A 19,404-nucleotide genomic window follows, 5' to 3' on the forward strand; every position below is an offset into this window, starting at 1 on the left:
TCTCTCAGATAACTTGATCCCATCCCATTTAGGGCTTTATATCATCAGATGTAACCTTGCTAGACTGGCAACTCTGGATCTCCAGACCCCTGCCCAGATACCCTCTTCATGATGCTAAGAAAGAAACTGAACAGGCCCTGGGCACTAACAGGAATGAATGGGAAAAAAGTTTAATATTTGGATTTGGAGGTCCTAATGTTCAGTTTATATTTGGACCCTGAATCTAAATATCACATAATCCAAATATCAACTAATTCATTAGGCCCAGTCCCTTCAAGCAAAACCTAGAATGTGTATATGTTGGTAGTACAGTTGGCTACTTCACCAGGTGGACTGATGTTCCCACTACATAATTCACTTGCACCACCCATACAAGACATGTTTATGCATTTTGGTGTTCTACACTCATTTGCTGATAGAAGAGCTCTTTTCACTAGTGTGGCATTCCAACACTCCATCAGGAAGCTAAGCATTTGATGCTATCTCCAGAGCAACCTCTCAGAGAGGAACAAAAAGATCCATAGGAGAAAAATCTCCCCACATGTAGAAAATGACCATTATAATACGTGGGACAAATATTTCTCAGAGTGCCATTTTCCTATTTAACTAGTAGAGCTATTTCACTAGTAGTTATTTTTAGGAAGAAATCTGCATGATCTACTAATCAGGATCAAAGACCCACATCCCTAATCTACCTCAAAGAAGCATCAGCTTCAAGGTAGACAGGAAACTACAGTTTCTGCATGAGACTACTACCACTATTAGCACCATACAAGGTGAAAGAAAGAGTCCGGATGAGAGCCCATCCTTTTTCTGATGCACTCTGCACATGGACATTCATTCACACAAAATTTTGCTTGCACAAATGTTTGCAACAGTGAACTTAAAGGGGGTGAGAGAACATGATGAACCAAAATACTGTTTCTAATTCTCTAAACTGTTCAGATACCTTTTCCCCATTATTTGCCCCATTCTATTGACTACTAATGGAGCCAACAGAAACAGAGAATATTTGATTTTGGCTGCATCCTGAGCTACATATACATCCCAAAAATAGATTGGCTAGCAGTGGTCAGGATTGAAGCACAGACCCTGGGAAATGACTAATTCACGGCCTTAACTCATAATGTGCTTAAGATGAACTAAATTAAACTTTTCTTTAGCTTGATGTGTCATTCCTTCTAGGATAGAACAGGAAAATTCCTTCATTGTGTTACCTCCCAGCTATGGATTTGAAGCAATTGGGACCTACTTTGGCTTAGACAGCAGTTTCTGAAATACTAACTCCATGGCTCTCAGTTGATCCTAGTGTATTAGCAGATCATGCAAAGTTTGTAGACAACCCCCACCCGTCATGCTCATGTATATATATTTCTCCGCTCTGCCTAGGCATATTGGGGGTAATTGCAAGCTGTAGATGGCTTCATATAGTATTGTAGGGGTCCATTGACACCCTGCAGTTAGTATTCTGGAAACTGCAGTCCAATCCCAAGCATTTCCAACCTTTTAAATCCATTCATATATTGCTCCTATACATTGTATTGTATATAGTGTAAAACAACTACAGGATCCATTCAGATGAAAGCAACTAGAAAAATACATTTTTATTTACTATCTGGTACCCATGAAAAATGAACAGGTTGGTAGACTTTAGGGCCCCAGCTAAACAAAGCTGTTAAGCATGTGCTCAAAGTTTAGTGCCTGGTAAGTCGGGTTGAAGGCGGTAAAGTGTAAAGGCCTGAACAAAGCCCATTAAAGTAATGGGAGGATTTCCATTGACTTCAGTGTACTTTGGTTCAGGCCTTAAGTGTGTGAGAATTGGGGGGCATACAAGGTCTCTCCCCTCCTTATTTTGCACATTCACATATCTTTTGAGTTGAGGCAGCAAAGGCATATGGTACCTTCAGATATTATGGCCAAGATTTTAAAAAGTGATTTCAAGGTCTTAGGTACCTAACTTAAGACACTGTAAAGGGGCCCAATTTTAAGGAAAGGCTAAGCTTGCACCCTCCCTCTGAAAATCAGGCTTTTTGACAGTGTCTCAAAGAGGGCACCAAAATATTGAAGCATAAAACAGAGTCTGGAGATTGTGGGAGAAATGGAAGAATGGGATATCAAAATTAGCAGAGATAAGAATACTAGACAAAAACAGCAAAGAGTCCTGTGGCACCTTATAGACTAACAGAGGTATTGCAGCATGAGCTTTTGTGGGTGAATACTCATGTCTGTTAGTCTATAAGGTGCCACAGGACTCCTTGCTGCTTTTACAGATCCAGACTAACACGGCTACCCCTCTGATACTAGACAAAAACGGCGGCAGCTAAAATCACTAGGCACATTGAAGGCAAGAAGAAGAGGTCTGCATTTTCATCTGTGATTAGTGATTTTAGCTGCCACCATTCTGGGGTGTCCAACTTGATACATATTAAAGATAATTGATTTTCCAAAGCCTGGGGCTCAGCAATTTCTGAAAATCAGGCCTCTTTAAGGTGAATCCAGTTGGGAACCAAAAATTACTAGTCACTTGAAAATGTAGACCAAGAAGCTTTACCTTAATGCTGTGGTTGGTAACTTTGTATGCATTAGATTTAAAACTTTCCTTATTGCATCACTCAGAAGAAGAATAGAGAAGAAATACAGAAGAATAGGGAAGACTGAGCTAGGGAGGAGGCTGCTAGTGACCATAGTCAAAGTAGTTTTCAGGGGAGCAGAGCAGGCAGAAGCCAGACTGGAAGAGATTAAGAAGAGGAAGTTAGACAATGTGAACTGGCAGCATGGTCAAGGAGTGTGCAGACAAAAGGGGATTAGGAAATGGAAGAATAGTTAAAAAAAAAGGGGGACAGAGAGAAGGCTTTTTCCTTAAGATTCCATTACTTGGGCAATAGAAACTTGCAGTGGGCAAAGCAGTGAAGGAAACAATCCTATGTTGACACAGAAGAGGATGGCTGCAGGGGTGGTCAGCATGTGAAGGGAGATCTTTTCTCTCTTGATGTTTTTCTATGATTCAATGATACTGTCCAGTAAGGAAACTTCCTTACTTATCCTTCTACCTGAACTAACTGGAGAAGACCCTCCATTCCTCTTTACACATGAACAAGGGGGCTCCTGTCCTATTTGCATTTGATCCTATTATGATCCGAATGCAGGGACTTAAGGGATGTCAGTAAGTGGTTCTTTACCAGTGTGAACTAGGAATTGTGGCAGAACCAAAAGGCTTTGGGTAAGTGGCATGCAATTTGATCAACAATTACAATGAAGTACCTGCCATAGTCAGTAAGGGCCAGATTTTTCAGAAGCACACACTATAGCTAAAGTCAATGAGATCTGTAAATGTTCATCACCTCTGAAAAATCAAGCCCTGATTGTCCCAGAAACACACTATAAACCTGCTCTATGCAGACTTTGACATCTGGTACAAATTGTACCTGATGAATCAGAGCATGCAGACCACCCAGTGACAACACTTGATTGACCTACCGTATTTGCACTGTGCCATGATATTTACATCAAAGCAAATGACAAAAATGCATGCACTCTGTGGAGACCCCCTTTGGAGAGTGTAAGCTGGATTCCTCCCACTCTTGTCCACCAGCAGTAATAGGACCGACCAAGGATGTCTATATGCACAGACCAAACAGCAAGTCACTAGAGTATGACAACCCAACCCCCCAGGATCCATTAAGCCAGATGAGGATTTTGCATCACTTCCCAATTCAGATTTCCTTCCCTGGACTGGTATAACATACTGACACTCTGGGGGGCAGAGGTGGGAAGAGGAAGGAAATCCAGTGCTATGGGTACTAGCCTGGGGATTCAGGAGACTGAGATTCAACACCCTGCTCCACCACAGACATCCTGAGTGACCTGAGGCAAGTCACATAGCCCCTCTCTATGCCCTTCCCATTTGTAAATGGGGATAATACTTCCCTACCTCACAGGAGTATGCATAGGATGAATACATTCAAGATTGTGAGGCACTCAGAAATTACAGTAATGGGGGCCATATAAATACCTAATAGAAATATTGCTCATTACCTGGACCACTGTGTGCATTGCTGGCAGTGGAGGGGGGTCAAACCCAGGACCTTCTGGGTCTAAATACATGAGCCTCCAGAGGTTGGGCTAGAAGACCCAAGTCTGTTAGACAAGTTTTTATCAGCCTTTATGCGTTCCCCAGCCACTATTAGAAGGGGACAGAGCAGCACCCTGAGTGGGTGTGCGCTATATACTCTTTTATGCAAAGACACTGTTAAGAACCATAGGATCCATTCTTGTCACACACACATGGAATGTTTCATCCTTGGAAATGTGCACACAGACTTTTGCACTATGCAGTCACTGTTCATCCACCTCCTGGGTGCTCTGGCTCCTGTTCTGTATTGACTTTCACACCAGCACCACCAAGAGCTGTTGAAGTGGCAGCATGAAAGGACATGAACCACCTCAGAACTGGCCAGACCATTAAAAACCTTCCATTTGCTTAGCTTCCAATTAATACAATCTTGGGTTGCTCTCCCTACTGGTCTCCTAAATGCCACAAACTTCAGAAGGTTTTTCAGATGCCTGCTTATAACCCCCACTTTGCATCCATTCCCCTTACCTGTTCAGCATGTTGGACTGGTAGATTCGCTTCTCCTGGGTGTTGTAACAGCTGCTCTTGGGCTCAGGGATGAAGCTGTGCTCAGACAGCATGTCAGAAGCAGCCGTGGTGATTATGGCTATCCCATCCCTTACCCTGGCAGGAAGGCCATAGTCCCACTCATCGTATGACACAGAGATGAGGCCAGTGGGGAACTCAGATGGCACTGTGTCTGTATCCCCTGCCACCAGGCTAGGCACAATCCATGTGTAAGCATAGCCTGTCAGACCCACAGAGTTGGCCACCTCAAAGATGTAGGTGGCCTCTTCCTTGGTGCAGTAGAGGAGTATGACAGGGCTCTGGAGCTTCTTGAGCTGGTTCTGGATCTTTGAGTCTCCATCATCCAGGGACATGTCCAGCAAGAGGACCTCCTCCAGCTCCCAGCCCACGAAGCTGTTCTCAATGGTGCTGCGGATCTTGTTGACGAAGTCCTGGTAGCCAGGGAAGTAGGTAGTGACAATGGAGAAGATGTACCAGTCATATTCTTCCATGATGTTAAGCATGACAGAGGCTTGCTGTTCTATTGATGGGCCGAACTGGAAGAACATGGATGACTCATCCTAGAACAGAATGAAAAAGAGAAAGAAAAAAACAAGAAGGGGGTCAAAGAAAATAAAAAAACAAGTTCATGGCCAAAGAGGGGGGGGGAAGAGCAGATAGGCTATACACCTCTTTTCTTTGTGTTTCGGGCAGATGTGACAGTTCTCAGGACATCAAGGACTGTGACCCACCTTGTTATCTCCTGCCTTCTGCAAGAGGGAGGCTTTCTTGTGGAAGCTGAATGTCAGCTCTCTGGCATCACCTGCCTTTCAGCCAACCAAGCACCCTTTCCTCTGAGTTATGCCAACCCTAACTTTGCCTTTCAGGGTAACAATAGATGCACTCAAATACCCAGTTCTTGCACATCATTCCCCTGTGATATCCAGTCCCTGACAACGGCTGTCCTCAGAAATTTCAGGTCCTCTGCACCCCATGTACCCCGATTTACCAGTTTTAACTTAAACCACCACTCCTGTAACCCTCAGCACTTGTGAGTGCTTACCATAAAATGAAAGTAACATATTTATTTTTTCTTAAATAAAATAACTGGAAGTGAGAAAAAGTGATGGAAGCAAATGGTTACAACACCAAACAAATCAAAATATTTGAACCCGGGTCTACACTTATCAGTAGTTACCTTTTCTCACAAAGTTCAGTCTGTTGCAGAGCCAGAATCCAAATGTTCATGAAAGCCCCCTGCTTCTTAAGGGCTTTCCTCAGTGAATGAATACAGAGGGCATTTCCCTACACTCTGTTATACTGAAACAATTTTTTGTCTTTATTCATAGTCAGGGCAATCTCCTGCCTGCTATAATGTTCCATTTCACCTCTGAGTGGTTTTGGTCATTTGGAATTGTCTTTGATGATTTCTGGGATATTGCAAGGGTAAACAATCGTACCTTGCATTACCTTGCCAGCTGACTAGGGAGGGGTAATGCCCTCATGCTTGAATGGGTTATCACATTACACCTGGTGACTAATTTTTATTCTGAGTTCATAAAGTATACTTTCAATATAAATAAATTATTCCTTAAATACTACCTGTACATTCATCTCACAAGGATTATGAATTTCAACAAGTTACGAGCTTTCTGTAGATGCTGTACATGTTACTCTTTATGGATAAATATCCTGTAAGATATGTGTTTGGTGTAGTGAGTTTGTCAGGTCCAGGGTGAGAGATGTTTTCTAAGAACAGGGGACCCTTTGCCAAAGAACCTCTGTGTTACAACAAGGTTCAAGGATTATTATTGTTAACAACAGAGCTGGGCAAATACCAAGGGGGAGGGAAAGAAAATATTTTATGTTGGTTGTTCTTGTTTTCTTTTTGATGGTGGCTATTTGAAGCTGCTTAGGGGTTTGGAATATTAGAAGTAATCCTGGAAGAGAAAGATGGATGGGTTCAGTGTAGATGAGGTCAGAGGAACAGAATAAACGCTATTTCTATTGGTGGTGTTTTTCTTATCCCTCCACCTGTATTAGGTTGCCTTTCTTACCATGCTCAGGCCTTTGCATGAAAGAAAAATTAAAATGAATCAATTTTAAAACCCCCAAGAATGATCTTTAGAAAGAGCTTTTCTACAAATCCCAGTTAGCCAATGGTGCAGTGGAAGTGTTTCCCATTAGGGCAGTTCACAATACATCAGATTTGCAATCTGTCAATGGTCCAGTGTAATTTTACATCCCTGCTTTTCCCCAATCCATGTTGGAAAGGAATGAAGGAAACATTTCCATAGTAGTTTCATTTATGGACTGATCTTATGCCCTTTAAAATCAAGGTAAAACTCCCATTGACTTCAATGGCATAGGATTGAGCCCCTAAAAAATGGTAGAATTAAATGTTGGAGTTCAGCAGAGATTCATGTGACAATAAGGTGGACCATCCACAGCCAGTTTTAGGAATGAAGCACTGGCCTTGCCTCTTCCCAGCAAGCCTGAAGAATTGGAACAGAGGTCCTTCAGGAAATAAACAGGTGTTTTAGGTCGGAGGGAATCCATTGCACACAGTAAACCAATAAATGCCCTAAAACTTTACCTCAGGACATACACAAATTTAGAATAGAGTGAAGAGCAGATCTCTACCAAAACCATCCTCCTACTGTCTGGCAGGCAAATCTGCTTTTCAGCAGAGGTCCCAGCTAAATCATCCATCCATTCTTTTCTTAAGAATGTTTTTGATTATCTGCTTCCACTGTGTCTCCTTTAGCACAATATTCCATAGCTGAGTAACGCTGGAAAGAAAAGCCTATCCCAGTAGTCAGCCGTAACCTGCTTGGTTCACTTCCCAGACCTGATCTTGTGTTGTCCCTTAACCCTCTGTAAGCTATGGCAGTGGTTCGCAACCAGGAGTATACATACCCCTCAAGGTACACAGAAGTCTTCCAGGGTATGGTACTCATCTAGATATCAACTCATCTAGATATTTGCCTAGTTTTATAACAGATTACATAAAAAGCATTAGCAAAGTCAGTACAAACTAAAATATCATACAGACAATGACTTGTTTATACCCCTCTATAAACTATACACTGAGCTGTAAGTACAATATTTATATTCCAATTGATTTAGTTTATAATTATATGGTAAAAATGAGAAAGTCAGCAAATTGTCAGTAATAGTGTGGCTGTGACACTTTTGTATTTTTATGTCTGATCTTGTAAGAAAGTAGTTTTTAAGTGAGGTGAAACTTGGGGGTACACAAGACAAAATCAGACTCCTGAAAGGGGTACAATAGTCTGGAAAGTAGTTGAGAGCCACTGAGCTATGGTATTTAAACAACAGTGAGGTCAGTTATCCCACCAAATTCTCTCTCCATTTTTAAAAGTAGTGTTAATACCACTCCTAGAACACTGCATGCAGTTCTGAGCATCTCAAAAAAGCAGAAAAATAATAGCAACTTGAAAGCAAGTCAGAGAACAACCAAAAATAACCAAAGTCCTTATTTGTGTCCCATGTACTCTGTGGCTGGAACTAGTCAGAATTCACTCTTTGCCACAAAAATCTCATCTTTCTTTAAAAAGATACATTTCTAGCCTTCATGGTTATGGGGGGGAAAAAACACGAAAACATGACCCAAATGTAAACTAATGCAGTGACATCTGAGTTTGAAGACAGCCTGAACAAATAGCTCTGAGACATTTCATTGTAATGGACTGTTAACTCTGAAACCTGAAGATGACAATGTATTGCATATTGAACACTGAAACTAGAGATAAATCTTAAAATAAATTTAATATAAAAACAACACAGGGAGCTATGCTGATTGTATTATTCATCTTCATATTAAATTCAATAAAATCCTCCTTTTCAGAAATTTATCTAAAGCTGCTATAGAATTTCCATAATTTCTACCAAAGACTCACAGAACTGAGGGACTTAGCCATAGATAGGGCTCTTCCAAATTCACAGCCGTGAACAATGTGTCACGGACTGTGAAATCTGATCTCCCCCATGAAATCTGGCTATTGTAGGGGAGACCAGATTTCACAGAGTTATGTGGCTGGAGAGTGGCGGCTGCTGGCTGGGAGCCCAGTTCTGAAGGCAGCATCGCCACCAGCTGCAGCGCAGAAGTGAGGGTGGCATGCTATGGGGGGGCATCAATATTTGCGAGGGCAGGGCTGGCCTTACAGGTGGGTGAGTGGGTGACCACCCAAGGCCCTTGGTCACTTGCCCCACTCACCCACACAGCCAGCCCAAAGCCCCTTTAACTCCCAAGTAATGGGTCTGGAGTCAGGGAGGGGCAGGGTTGAGGGCACCCCAACCAGGAGCTCCTACTATGGCTGGGGCTCCAGGTGCTAGTCCTGGATGGGCTGAGGTGGGACAGGACCTCTTCTTCCTCTGTCCAGGCTGCTCCTGACGTCAGGTCAGACCCATCTCCAGGAACCTCTCCCAGCTTCAGGAAGCTCCATGGTTGCTGGCTGGGAGCCCAGTTCTGAAGGCAGAGTTGCTGCCAGCAGCAATGAAGAAGTGAGGGTGGTATAGTATGGTATTGCCATCCTTACTTCTCCACTGCTGCTGGCAGTGGTGCTGCCGTCAGAGCTGGGTACCCAGCCAGCAGCTGCTCTCTGGCTGCCAACCTGTAAAGAAGGCAGCAGCACAGAAGTATGGGTGGCAATACCATGATCCACACACACATACACTATAACTTCGTGACCCCCCATGGACTCATTTTGGGTTGGGACCCCCAGAGCTACAATACTGTGACATTTCAGATTTAAATATCTGAAACCATGAATATTATGATTTTTAAAATCCTATGACTGTGAAATTGACCAAAATGGACCATGAATTTGGTAGGGCCCTAGCTATAGAGTACACAGACCCTGACTTGAGAAAATATTGAAAGAGCTAAAAAATGTATCACTTGGCTAAGTGACACCTAAAAGATGGAAGATAATAAATCTGCTGTCATTTAAAGGGTGTATATATCAAGGAGGAAAAGGACTTGTATAGGATTGTACTGACACATGGGAGGGGGAGGAGTGACATAACTGAACAAGTCCTTGCCATCCTAACCTTGATGATTTGAAACACATTCAGGTATTATGGGTCAGACATCTTAAACTACAGGACTGTACAGCCAAACGTCCCCCAGGTTGTTCTACCCCAATGTCTGAGATAGGAAATCTCCATTTCCACTGGGGCGAAGCTATGAGATCCACACCAACCAAAGCATTGGTGCATTGTGTAAATATGAATAGAATAAAATAAGATAGGTTTTTAAAAGTGTCAGTCTCAGTTTAAATCTCAATTAACAGTGCCTCCCCCCACATGTACACATGCATCCTCATCCTCAAATCACACAGCAGAGGCTAGTTGTCTGCGCAGGTAATAATTAGTCTTGAGCAATTTCATGCATTTTTATTACAACAGCAGCAGGAGGAGGGGGCAACCTTGCCTCAAAACGAGAGGGCTACGATTGTTCAAGCCGGTCAGCTTTCTGCCTGGCACAATGCTCCTTAATGCTTAATCAACCCAGCATTTCAATTGGCCAAATGCTTGAGTGCTTCGCCAGCTCAGCACTCAGAGAAGGGGGGGGGATGGTCGAGGAAACAGAGGACAATAACAGATAGAGGGACATTTTCTCCTACGATAAATCTGACTTGAGTTGCTGGTAGAGGTGGATGGAAAATTTCACAAAAACGTATCTGACAAAAAACAAAAAGGAATATTTCCAAAGTGTCACAATTTTTCTCCTTCTCCCTGTTTCCTGACCACAAGTAGCTGTTGATCAGGGAGAGAGAGGAGACTGTAAAAAAGCAAGAGGATTATGGTTCTGGATGAGGGAAGGGGCTAGTTATCACCACTACAGGTAAGTTTCTGGGCAAGGTGACAGAAACAATGAAGGTTCTGCTGTTAGGACACCACCCTGCTCAGAAAAATTAAAAATACAAACTTGAAATTGCCCCATTGCTTTCTAACATACCCAAGAATAATGCATTTTCCCATCTAGATTTCAAAAGTTTCCACAGAGGAACACAGCCCCCAAGATTCCCAGCAGTATTTGGCTTACACTGCCTCCAACTAAAATTTTAAATTAGAGCCACCAGTGACTAGAGATATGGCTAGAGAGCAAGCGTTGGTATTAGCACCAGAGGGCTAATTAAGGGATTGGGTTATAGATGAAGAGGTCATCATTGCAATCTCTGACTTCAAGCCTGTCCTTGCAGTTGCTTCTCATCCATCTCTCCCAGCTGTGGGCCAAATGTTACCGATTGCTAAGTGCTGTATAAGAAAAGAAAAGGTGGCACAAAATCCCCTCAAACATGGAGAGCAGAGACTCCATTGCACAATCCTCACTATAGGTCTACAAAACTCCAGAGATCTGGAGTTTTGTAGAGCTGAGCTGAGGGTGGAGTGGCTGAGTCAACACAGCATGCTCTCCAGCTGACAGATGGCTTCCCACAGAAAATCTGCTCTGAAGTCATTGTTGCTCGAACTAGAAGTAGTGTCATAACGTTAACCCCCTCAAATGGGGATGTTGTATCACAAGTGCATATGTCGCAGCCAGGGGTAACCACCAATTGCATCCTAACTCCCTTGGGATCCATGCTTTGGGGCTGGGGGAGGTCTGAAGTGTCCCGGTGGAGGGAAATCATTATACAGAGATGGCTCAAGATCCAAAGCGAGTTACCATGTATCCATTTCCCTCAAAGGCAGCTTCATTTATCCCCTTTGTGATCCCCCAAACACCTTCCCTCTCAGGGGAGAACCAGGCAGAAATTGTATTAGTTTAAGCTGGGAGTTTTCCTCTTACTCCTGGGAGCATAGCATGTCTCTCTCTTTGCGGAGAGGTGCTCCAGCAGCTCAGGCCTCAGTAGCTGTGGCCTCAGCAGCTGGATCAATTGGAGCTGATCACTATAGTTTAACAAGCCATTTGCCTCAAAAATGGCAGAAGGAACCCCAGGGGATGGGGGGGATTTCTCACAAGCTCACTTCTCTCAGCTTCTCTAGATTCCCTAGGCAGGTGGAAGTGATCGCTCCCTCACAGACAACAGCAACTCAGTGCTGTAGCCTGGAATTGACACTGCCTCAATTTCAGGTTTTTTGTGTGGTAGAGACTGGGAATCAACCAAGAATTAATGCAGTTGCAGCAGATCAGTTGTCTTCCAGGCCTACAGAACCCCATACTAAGCAAAATAGCATCTGACTTAATGAAGGGAGGAGATCAATATTCTGTCTTATTTCTGTTTAGGGGGTTTCTTTATGTAACACTCACTTACACAGCGTGGCTGTCTGTCCCCCTCTAGTGGTGGGAACTCACTGATGTGTATGATTTTGCTACTGGTTTCAAGTTAAGAGATGGGACTTTTTGTTCAGGCAATAGAGGCCCATACTTTTAGCTCCCATGGTCAATCCCTGTTGCAGGCATCCTGGCTGGTGGTGTCATTAATATAATTCACACAAAGAGCATGTAGATTACATTTATTCACTTTACAGGTGAGGAAGCATTAGTCAAACTTGTGGAAGACACTTAGGGACAGAGTCATCCCTGCACTGGTGCAGGTGTCAACCCAGGGAGAGTGGAAAGGGGCTTGTGCCACTCCTATTCTAGGGCTGCTGGGGGCCAGTTTGACTCTCTGCATTGGCAATGGCAGCCCCCAGCCCTGTTTCAATGGCCCCACTCTAGCCATGCCTCCTCCTGCACCAAGGGCTTCTACAGTGGCCATGCAGAGTTGGTTCTTTGCACAGCATACAGGCCCCTTTCCTCAGGAGGAAGCTTACACCTGCCCTACAGTCACTTTGCAGCAGCCTGACTAGCCCTAGGGCAATGATGAATCAGTCCCCCAATCTTGCTCTTCCCATTTCCAGTATTACCCATTTTCTTCACTTCGGTTGTTGGGCTTTATGTGTGATTGTTGAGGGGGTTGGTGACCTGTATATACACAGGAGGTCAGATTAGATTAGATTCTAATCTTAAACTCTAGAACTCCTAGAGGAGAAAGTAGGCATTGTAGTTTAAGTACAGTAGTGGGAGTCAGGAACCCAGGCTACCTTTGTATCTGGCACCGCCACAAAACTGCTGTGTGACCTGAGGCAAGTCATTCAGGGCTATATTTTTAGGCAAGCCTCAGCTCAAATTACCACAGATGCTGTGGGTGCAAAAAGAGCATCATCAAAACAGAGGCCACCAGGCCTCTTCTGTCTTTAAAAAGGAGACCCCACCATATACCTATTCATCACAGTCATGGTGGGATGTTTATTGTTCTTGATGGAAAATGTCATAGAAATTCAAAGTCTTATAATTAATTTTTCTATATTTCTCAGGCCTGTTTGTTATAGCAGAGCTGAAATCAAAATAGGACCATTGTTGTTTAAGTATTCGTTTACTCCTGCTTATCCCTACCCCCAACACACCATGGCCTCAGGCTAGCCTTGAGACAAAGGCTTCCGCTTGTTCTTCTCTCTGGATTTAATTATTATATTTAGTTTTGAAAAATACAATAATTCCTGTACATAGAACTATATGCTGTATCACAAAATTGTGAGCTATTTGGGACATCCTGTTGGGTTGCTATGGAGAGTGTAGTATGATAGACAAGAGTATTGTGACTCCTTATAGAGAATAAGATGTGGGACAGAGTCTTTCTTACTCAGTCTCTGTCTTACACACAGAAGAGAAAAGGTGGGTGAGGTAATAGCTTTAATTGGACCAACTTCTGTTGATGAGAGAGACAAGCTTTTGAGCTTACACAGAGCTCTTCTTCAAGCACACACAAAGGAATGTTGGGATGCCTGGACTTGTGGCATTTCCTCATGACACTTTTCCCCATTGATCTTAGTTAGCAGTGATTCCAACTTCTTTCCATTTCATTTGATGACAGAACAGTTCCCAATAGAAAGCCTCAAACTGTAGAGTTTGGAATCTTCAGTGAATGAGATGTTCTGAGTGGCTGAATGTTCTTATTATTGTCATAGGAAAGCTAGAGTCCAGAATGCTCAGTAATCAGGAGGTTCTGATAGGCTGTATATTGTCATGTATTGAGCCGTACTGCATGAGCCTAGGGCAGGATGATGAATTTTGCTGCTGCTCTTCTTGTCCCTGGAAGTGATAGGGCAGCCAGGAAGGGACGTTCTGTGACTACTAGGAGGATAGAGAATCAGCAGTGGTGGCAGCTGTACCTACTGGCTGTTCAGAGTGACTGAGCTGGAGAACCAGAGCTGCCTCTGTGCACAGTTGTGTGTCTCTCAGTTTAAGAGCAATAGGACTCACATGCATCATGTTGATTAGAATACACAAACGGTATAAAACAGATTATGCCAGATCTGACTCCATGACAACAATTTCTCTGCAACAATAGAAAATGACCTGCTGCAAGGCCCCAAAAATCAACCATTGCCCAGGTGATTGGGATCGCTATAAGAGCTTGTGCACCAAGGAGTCCCTCTGGAGCTTGACCAAAGCAGATTCCTATTAAAGCCAATTTAGAAGACTAAAAATTGTAAGTAATTTTCAGTTCCTGGTTTTAAGGGGTTTGCAAGGAATCACTCCAGACATACTGCAACAGAGGAGACACAAAACACCCTATAATCCTCAATATCTGTCTTGGGGTGGGATCATGATATTTCCTCCCCTGCTGGTATGCCTTGCTCCATAGAACACACAGTATTAAACCATAGGGAAATGAATAATCCTTTGATTAGTCACAGAATTTAAGACTAGAAGGGACCACCAGATCATCTAGTCTGACCTCTGGTATATCACAGGCCACCAGTATTACCCAGCATGTACATGCTGAACCCAACAATTGACAGACCAAAAGTATTACAGCCCGCAGGAGACTATGATATGATGTGCCACAGGCAGAGGATAGGAGGGATACAGGTGCACCAGTGGCCAAGGCCCCAGCAATGACAGGGAAATGATTACGTGAGAGATACCCAGATGATTCTGGCAACTGAACTGCACCCACACACCCACAGAGGAAGGCAAAAGCCCCCAAGGTTTCTGCCAATCTGGCCTGAGGAAAAATTCCTTCCCAACCCAACATATGGTGATTGGTTAGACCCTGAGCAAGTGAAGAAGAACCAGCCAGCCAAGTACCTGAGAGATAGAATGCTCAGTGCCACCTGAGACATTGACCTACCCCATCCAGTGTCCCATTTCCAGCTGTGGCCATCTCTGATGCTTCAGAGGAAGGAGACCAGAAAAATAATAGAATACACAGCTAGAGCCATAATTCAGCAGAAGTGGCTACAGTCCAATCTACCAAGTTTGGACCAAATCACAAGGGGTGTTATGCTATAGGTATAAACATATAAGTGATTACCTGGATTAGAGCCCTGGTCCATTTAGTCAGCTATCCTGTTCTCACCAGATCATGCTACCAGTCCAGAATCCTACCTCCTTGTCACGGTGCATGGCTCCTCTCTTGCCTTCTTCCTGCAAACATTGCACTGACTCCCATGGTTGTGCCATCACTACGTCCTTTTATTATGTGTTTCCTCCACCCCTCCAATACAACAATCCTTGTGCAACACTCTATTTGCCATGTTAACATAGCTTTTGGCCCTCTCACCATTGCCGAGGGGAACAGCAGTCTCTCTGCTCTGAATCTCTGTGTGGCTAGGGTCAGCTAGTCCTGGGGGGTATTTTCTCCCCCCCTCCTTCCTTCCTTCCTGTACCTTTTCTTATCTGCCCTGGACTGATAGGATAATTATCTTAGACAGCCATCCTGATTGACTAATTAGCCTCATCCGCTTTCTCCAGGGGAACTAATTAATATCAGAATAATCAGAGTGAAGATTCACCTGTCTGCACCTTGCACTCTGTCATACCTCTACCATACCAGATCAGACCAGTTGTCCATTTCATCAAGTATCCTGATATGACCAGTCTCTGATGGTTTAAAGAAAGGCAAAAATGCCCCACAATCCACTCAGCAAGTTACATTATGCTGTTTGTCTGCGGGATTTTTTTCTGGCCCTCAGAGATGACCAACTTGCATCCTGAAACATGAAATCTGACTATATACTGATTGGTATGTCAGTTGTCAAAGCAACCTCTTATTGTTAGTGGTTATAACATTATCCAGCACTTAAAAATCCAGTCCCAGTACTTAGCAGGAGGGCATAGAGGAAATGCCACAAATCAGCTACATCTTGTGTGAAGTTGTATTTCTTTTTTATCATTTCTAAATTAACTGTTCTTTCATTTCATAAAGAGGACCTTTGCTCTCTACTGAGCAGTGGGGAGGAAACCTCAAAAAAGTACAGTGATTTAATTTAGATAAGCATTCAAAGTTCATCAACTTCTCCAAATTCATCTGAACCTCTTTGGAGTGGGAAATCTTCTCTCACAAAATTTCCACTGCTGCCCAGATGTGAACAGGTCACAGATATTCATGAGAGCAGACCATCCATTAGTTATTTTGGTATTTCTAGTTTCAGGCTACTACAGGGAAGCATGAGGACAGTGCAGGGAGAACTGCATCAACCCTTGAGGAAAGCTGGTCTTCTGGTATTTGCACTGGGTTTGGACTCAGGAGATGTGGGGTCAAGTGTCAGCTCTGCTAATGACTCCCTGTGGGACCCTGAGTAGGGACTTGTCTACATGAACACTTATTTTGCAGCAAGCTGAGAAGTACATCTATCCCCCACTGGCAGGCTGCACGCTAAGGCCATGTCTACACTGGAAGCTAGAGGTGTAATTCCAAGCTGTCATAGACACTCTCATACTAGCTGTCATTGGGCTAGCACGCTAAAAATAGTAGCATGGGCAGGGTCAAGTGGCTGCGTGGGCTTCCCATCCCCAGGAGAAATCAGCCCTGAGCCCAGGGTGGCTAGCCCATGCTACCATTCACCACTGCCCACGCTATTGCAGCTATGCGACTATTTTTAGCACACTCATTCAATGAGAGCTAGCGCACGCATGTGTGCATGAGCAGGGAACTCACACCCCAAGCTAGTGGCATAAACATAGCCTCAGGCTACATCTACACATGGAGCTAGGGGGGTGTTTCCCAGTTTGCACAAGCTTTCATTGAGTTAATGTTCTAAAAACAGCAGCATAGGTAGTGGCAGCAGAAGTGTGGCTGAGCTGTGCCAAGGACAAATCCACCCCAAACTTGTAGGTACATACTCAGCACAGCTCAGCCATTCCTCTGCTGCTCTGACCTATGCAACCACAGCTACACTGCTATTTACACCCTCACTACCTCTCATCGAGCTAGCCCAGGTATGTGTACATGAGCTGAGAATCACACCCCTAGCTTGTAGTACAGTTGCTGCCTAAATGTCTTTGTGAACCTACTGTCATAAACTAAAAGTTCTCTCGTGTACTTTAATCTACTCCCATTTCAAAACAGGGTAGATCAAAATGCATTAGGTAACTTTCAGTGAGCAGTAGCATGGCCCACACAGACAGCTGGTGTGTGGTAGGCTAGTAGGGATAGATTGACACCCCATCTTGTGGCAAAGTGTCTGATTAGACAAGCCTAAATCACTTAATCTGTCTGTGCCTCTGTTCCCCATCCATCAGATGTTCTATTCACCCTTTGTCTTGTTGATTTTTCACTGTAGGCTTTTGGGACAGGGGCAGTCTCTTACCGTGTGTCTGTCCCATGCCTAGCACAATGGGATCTTAATCTTGGTTGGGGCCGCTAGGTGCTACTGTAATACAAATGACAAGCTTCAACCTTGTTGAGGTTGGCCTAGCAACAAGATCACTATGTTCTCTGGCAAGGGATGAGGGTGCTTTCTAGAGGTGGAATAAAATCAGCACATCAGATCCAACAACCCGCTTCTGCCCCACATTTTCTGTCAGTCTAGATGGCATGGTTCCCGGCCATCGCCACAGGATCCATGCATATCTCTGAGAGGACTGGATTTAAGGTTCCAAATACAAAACGGTCCCTGCAATTTTGGTTCCAGTTCAGAACATGTGGTTTCCTTAGCAACCACTCACAAGTAATGTGTCTGTCGCCACCAGCTCATTAGAGGTAGTATTGGCAGCAGCAGGCAACAGCTCTGTATTGCTCCCTGCAGTTCCTACCACCATCCAATCCCCTTTCTGGACCTAGGATGACAGTGGCCTTGATTTGCCACCCTCACCACAACAGGTGAAAGGGGATGGAAGAGGCATCTCCTCTAGCCAGTGGGGCCTTGAGGGGGACCGGTCATGCAGAAAAAGAGGAGAGGAACTGACTGAGAGGTCACCTGTCAGGGCCGCTTGTGTAGAGGGGCTAGGAGGACTGCAGATGGGACTCCCAGGGCCTGAGGGTGGTTGCTTGTGAGTGGATTGGCAAGGGGAAAGCAGGCACTTTGAATGGTGGAAGTCCCAGAGCCTATCAGGCAATCTCTGGATGCTCTTTCTGAGACTCCTAAGGCATGAAGGGCCCCTGAGTTCTGGGGAGAAATGCCAAAAACGCTCTGCCCCTCCCCCCAGCTCTTAGAAGATTATAGCAGAAGGAGCAGCTGGAGCAGCCCCTTCAACATGAATGGGAGTCAGCCATCAGGCTTCCTCACACTCCCATAGGACAAAGGTCAGTGGAGGGAGGGTGAGGGTTATGGGGACCATGGGCATTGTGTGGAAAAGGCAGGATACTGACTCCAAAAACAAAATCCAGACCCAAGCAAGGTTTAGCATCAGGCTTGCGCAAGCCAAGATTCTTCATTGTTCTTTGGCAAACCCAATCCCCCAGGCACATCTGAGCCAAATGACCCTGTCCCTGAGGCTTTCAGGCTGTCACTTGTTTGCATTTGTTTAGCAGGATGAAATAGTTATGTTGCACTGTTTGTTTCTTTGTGTCAGTGTCATGACATTGCATCCTCACAATGAGGCAGCGCCACATATAGTGAAACCTGTACTTGAGACTAGCCTAAACAACCAGCTCTGAGTCCACTACCTCTAAAAATATGGGGCCAGATTCTCAGTTGCTTCTTTTCTGCATTTAGGACAGTAGGAAGCTTTAAGCTACCTTTGCAGTCCCTTTTTCATGCGGCAGCCAGGAGCTCACCCAGGCCCCACTGTAAGTCAGAGATGCCTCAGGAACATGCCAACTTATATTCTGCTTCCCATGGGAAGCAGAGAACAGCCATACTGCAGTTTACTCTGGCCACACCTCCTTCCTGCCCTGAACATACCCTACCCTGACCCCCCTGCCCATTCCAAAGCAGGCTTTACAGCAAGGGCCCAGGGTCTGGGAGGCAGGAGCTGTGGTTTTGGAGGCCCCAGAGGCCCAGAGTGTCCCAGGGGATTAGCGGGGGGCCAGGAGCAGCCCGCTCCATTTCCCTTGCCCTGATCCCAGCCTTGTTGCTCGGGGGAGGGGCCGAGCAGCCCAGCGGTCCCAGGGCGCTCTACTTTGCCAGTTCCCAGCCATGGCACTCTGCTTCCCACCACCAGTGAGAGCCAGGAGCAGTCCTTTCCCCAACCCGAGTGACATGGCTGGGGCTACGTCTCTCCGCTCCCCACCGCCGGTGAGTGCAGGGGACGATCCTTTCCCCACACTCACTGGTGGCGGGAAGTGGAGCGCCACACCTGGGAGCTGGCAGAGTAGAGCGGGCTGGGACCAGATTGCTCCACTTCCCCCAATAACCCCACACTCACCGGCAGCGGTGGGAAGAGGTGAAATGGAAGCGGAGCAGGGGGAACGATAAGAGGCAGGGCGGGGGGAGTTGTCGGGGCCTCACATCCCCCTGGGCAAGGCCAGCTCCAGGCACCAGCAAACGAAGCAAGTGCTTGGGGCGGCCAATGGGAAGGGATGGCACGTCCGGGTCTTCGGCGG

General features: G+C 45.0%; 1 protein-coding gene across 3 annotated transcripts in view; it reads right to left on the bottom strand.

Annotated features, from left to right (window-relative positions):
* GRIN2B (glutamate ionotropic receptor NMDA type subunit 2B) overlaps positions 1 to 19,404 on the bottom strand; it is a 289,406-nt gene that overhangs the window by 162,590 nt on the left and 107,412 nt on the right. For 2 of the 3 annotated variants that reach the window (XM_075067634.1, XM_075067638.1), the window contains exon 4: positions 4,601 to 5,199. In XM_075067634.1, coding sequence (XP_074923735.1) covers positions 4,601 to 5,199 — 599 coding nt within the window. Of the gene's footprint in view, positions 1 to 4,596; positions 5,200 to 19,404 lie in introns of those variants that run through there. The other variant, XM_075067639.1, reaches the window with a different exon arrangement.

This window comes from Chelonoidis abingdonii, chromosome 1 (genome assembly GCF_003597395.2).
Source record: "Chelonoidis abingdonii isolate Lonesome George chromosome 1, CheloAbing_2.0, whole genome shotgun sequence".
Taxonomy (NCBI): domain Eukaryota; kingdom Metazoa; phylum Chordata; order Testudines; family Testudinidae; genus Chelonoidis; species Chelonoidis abingdonii.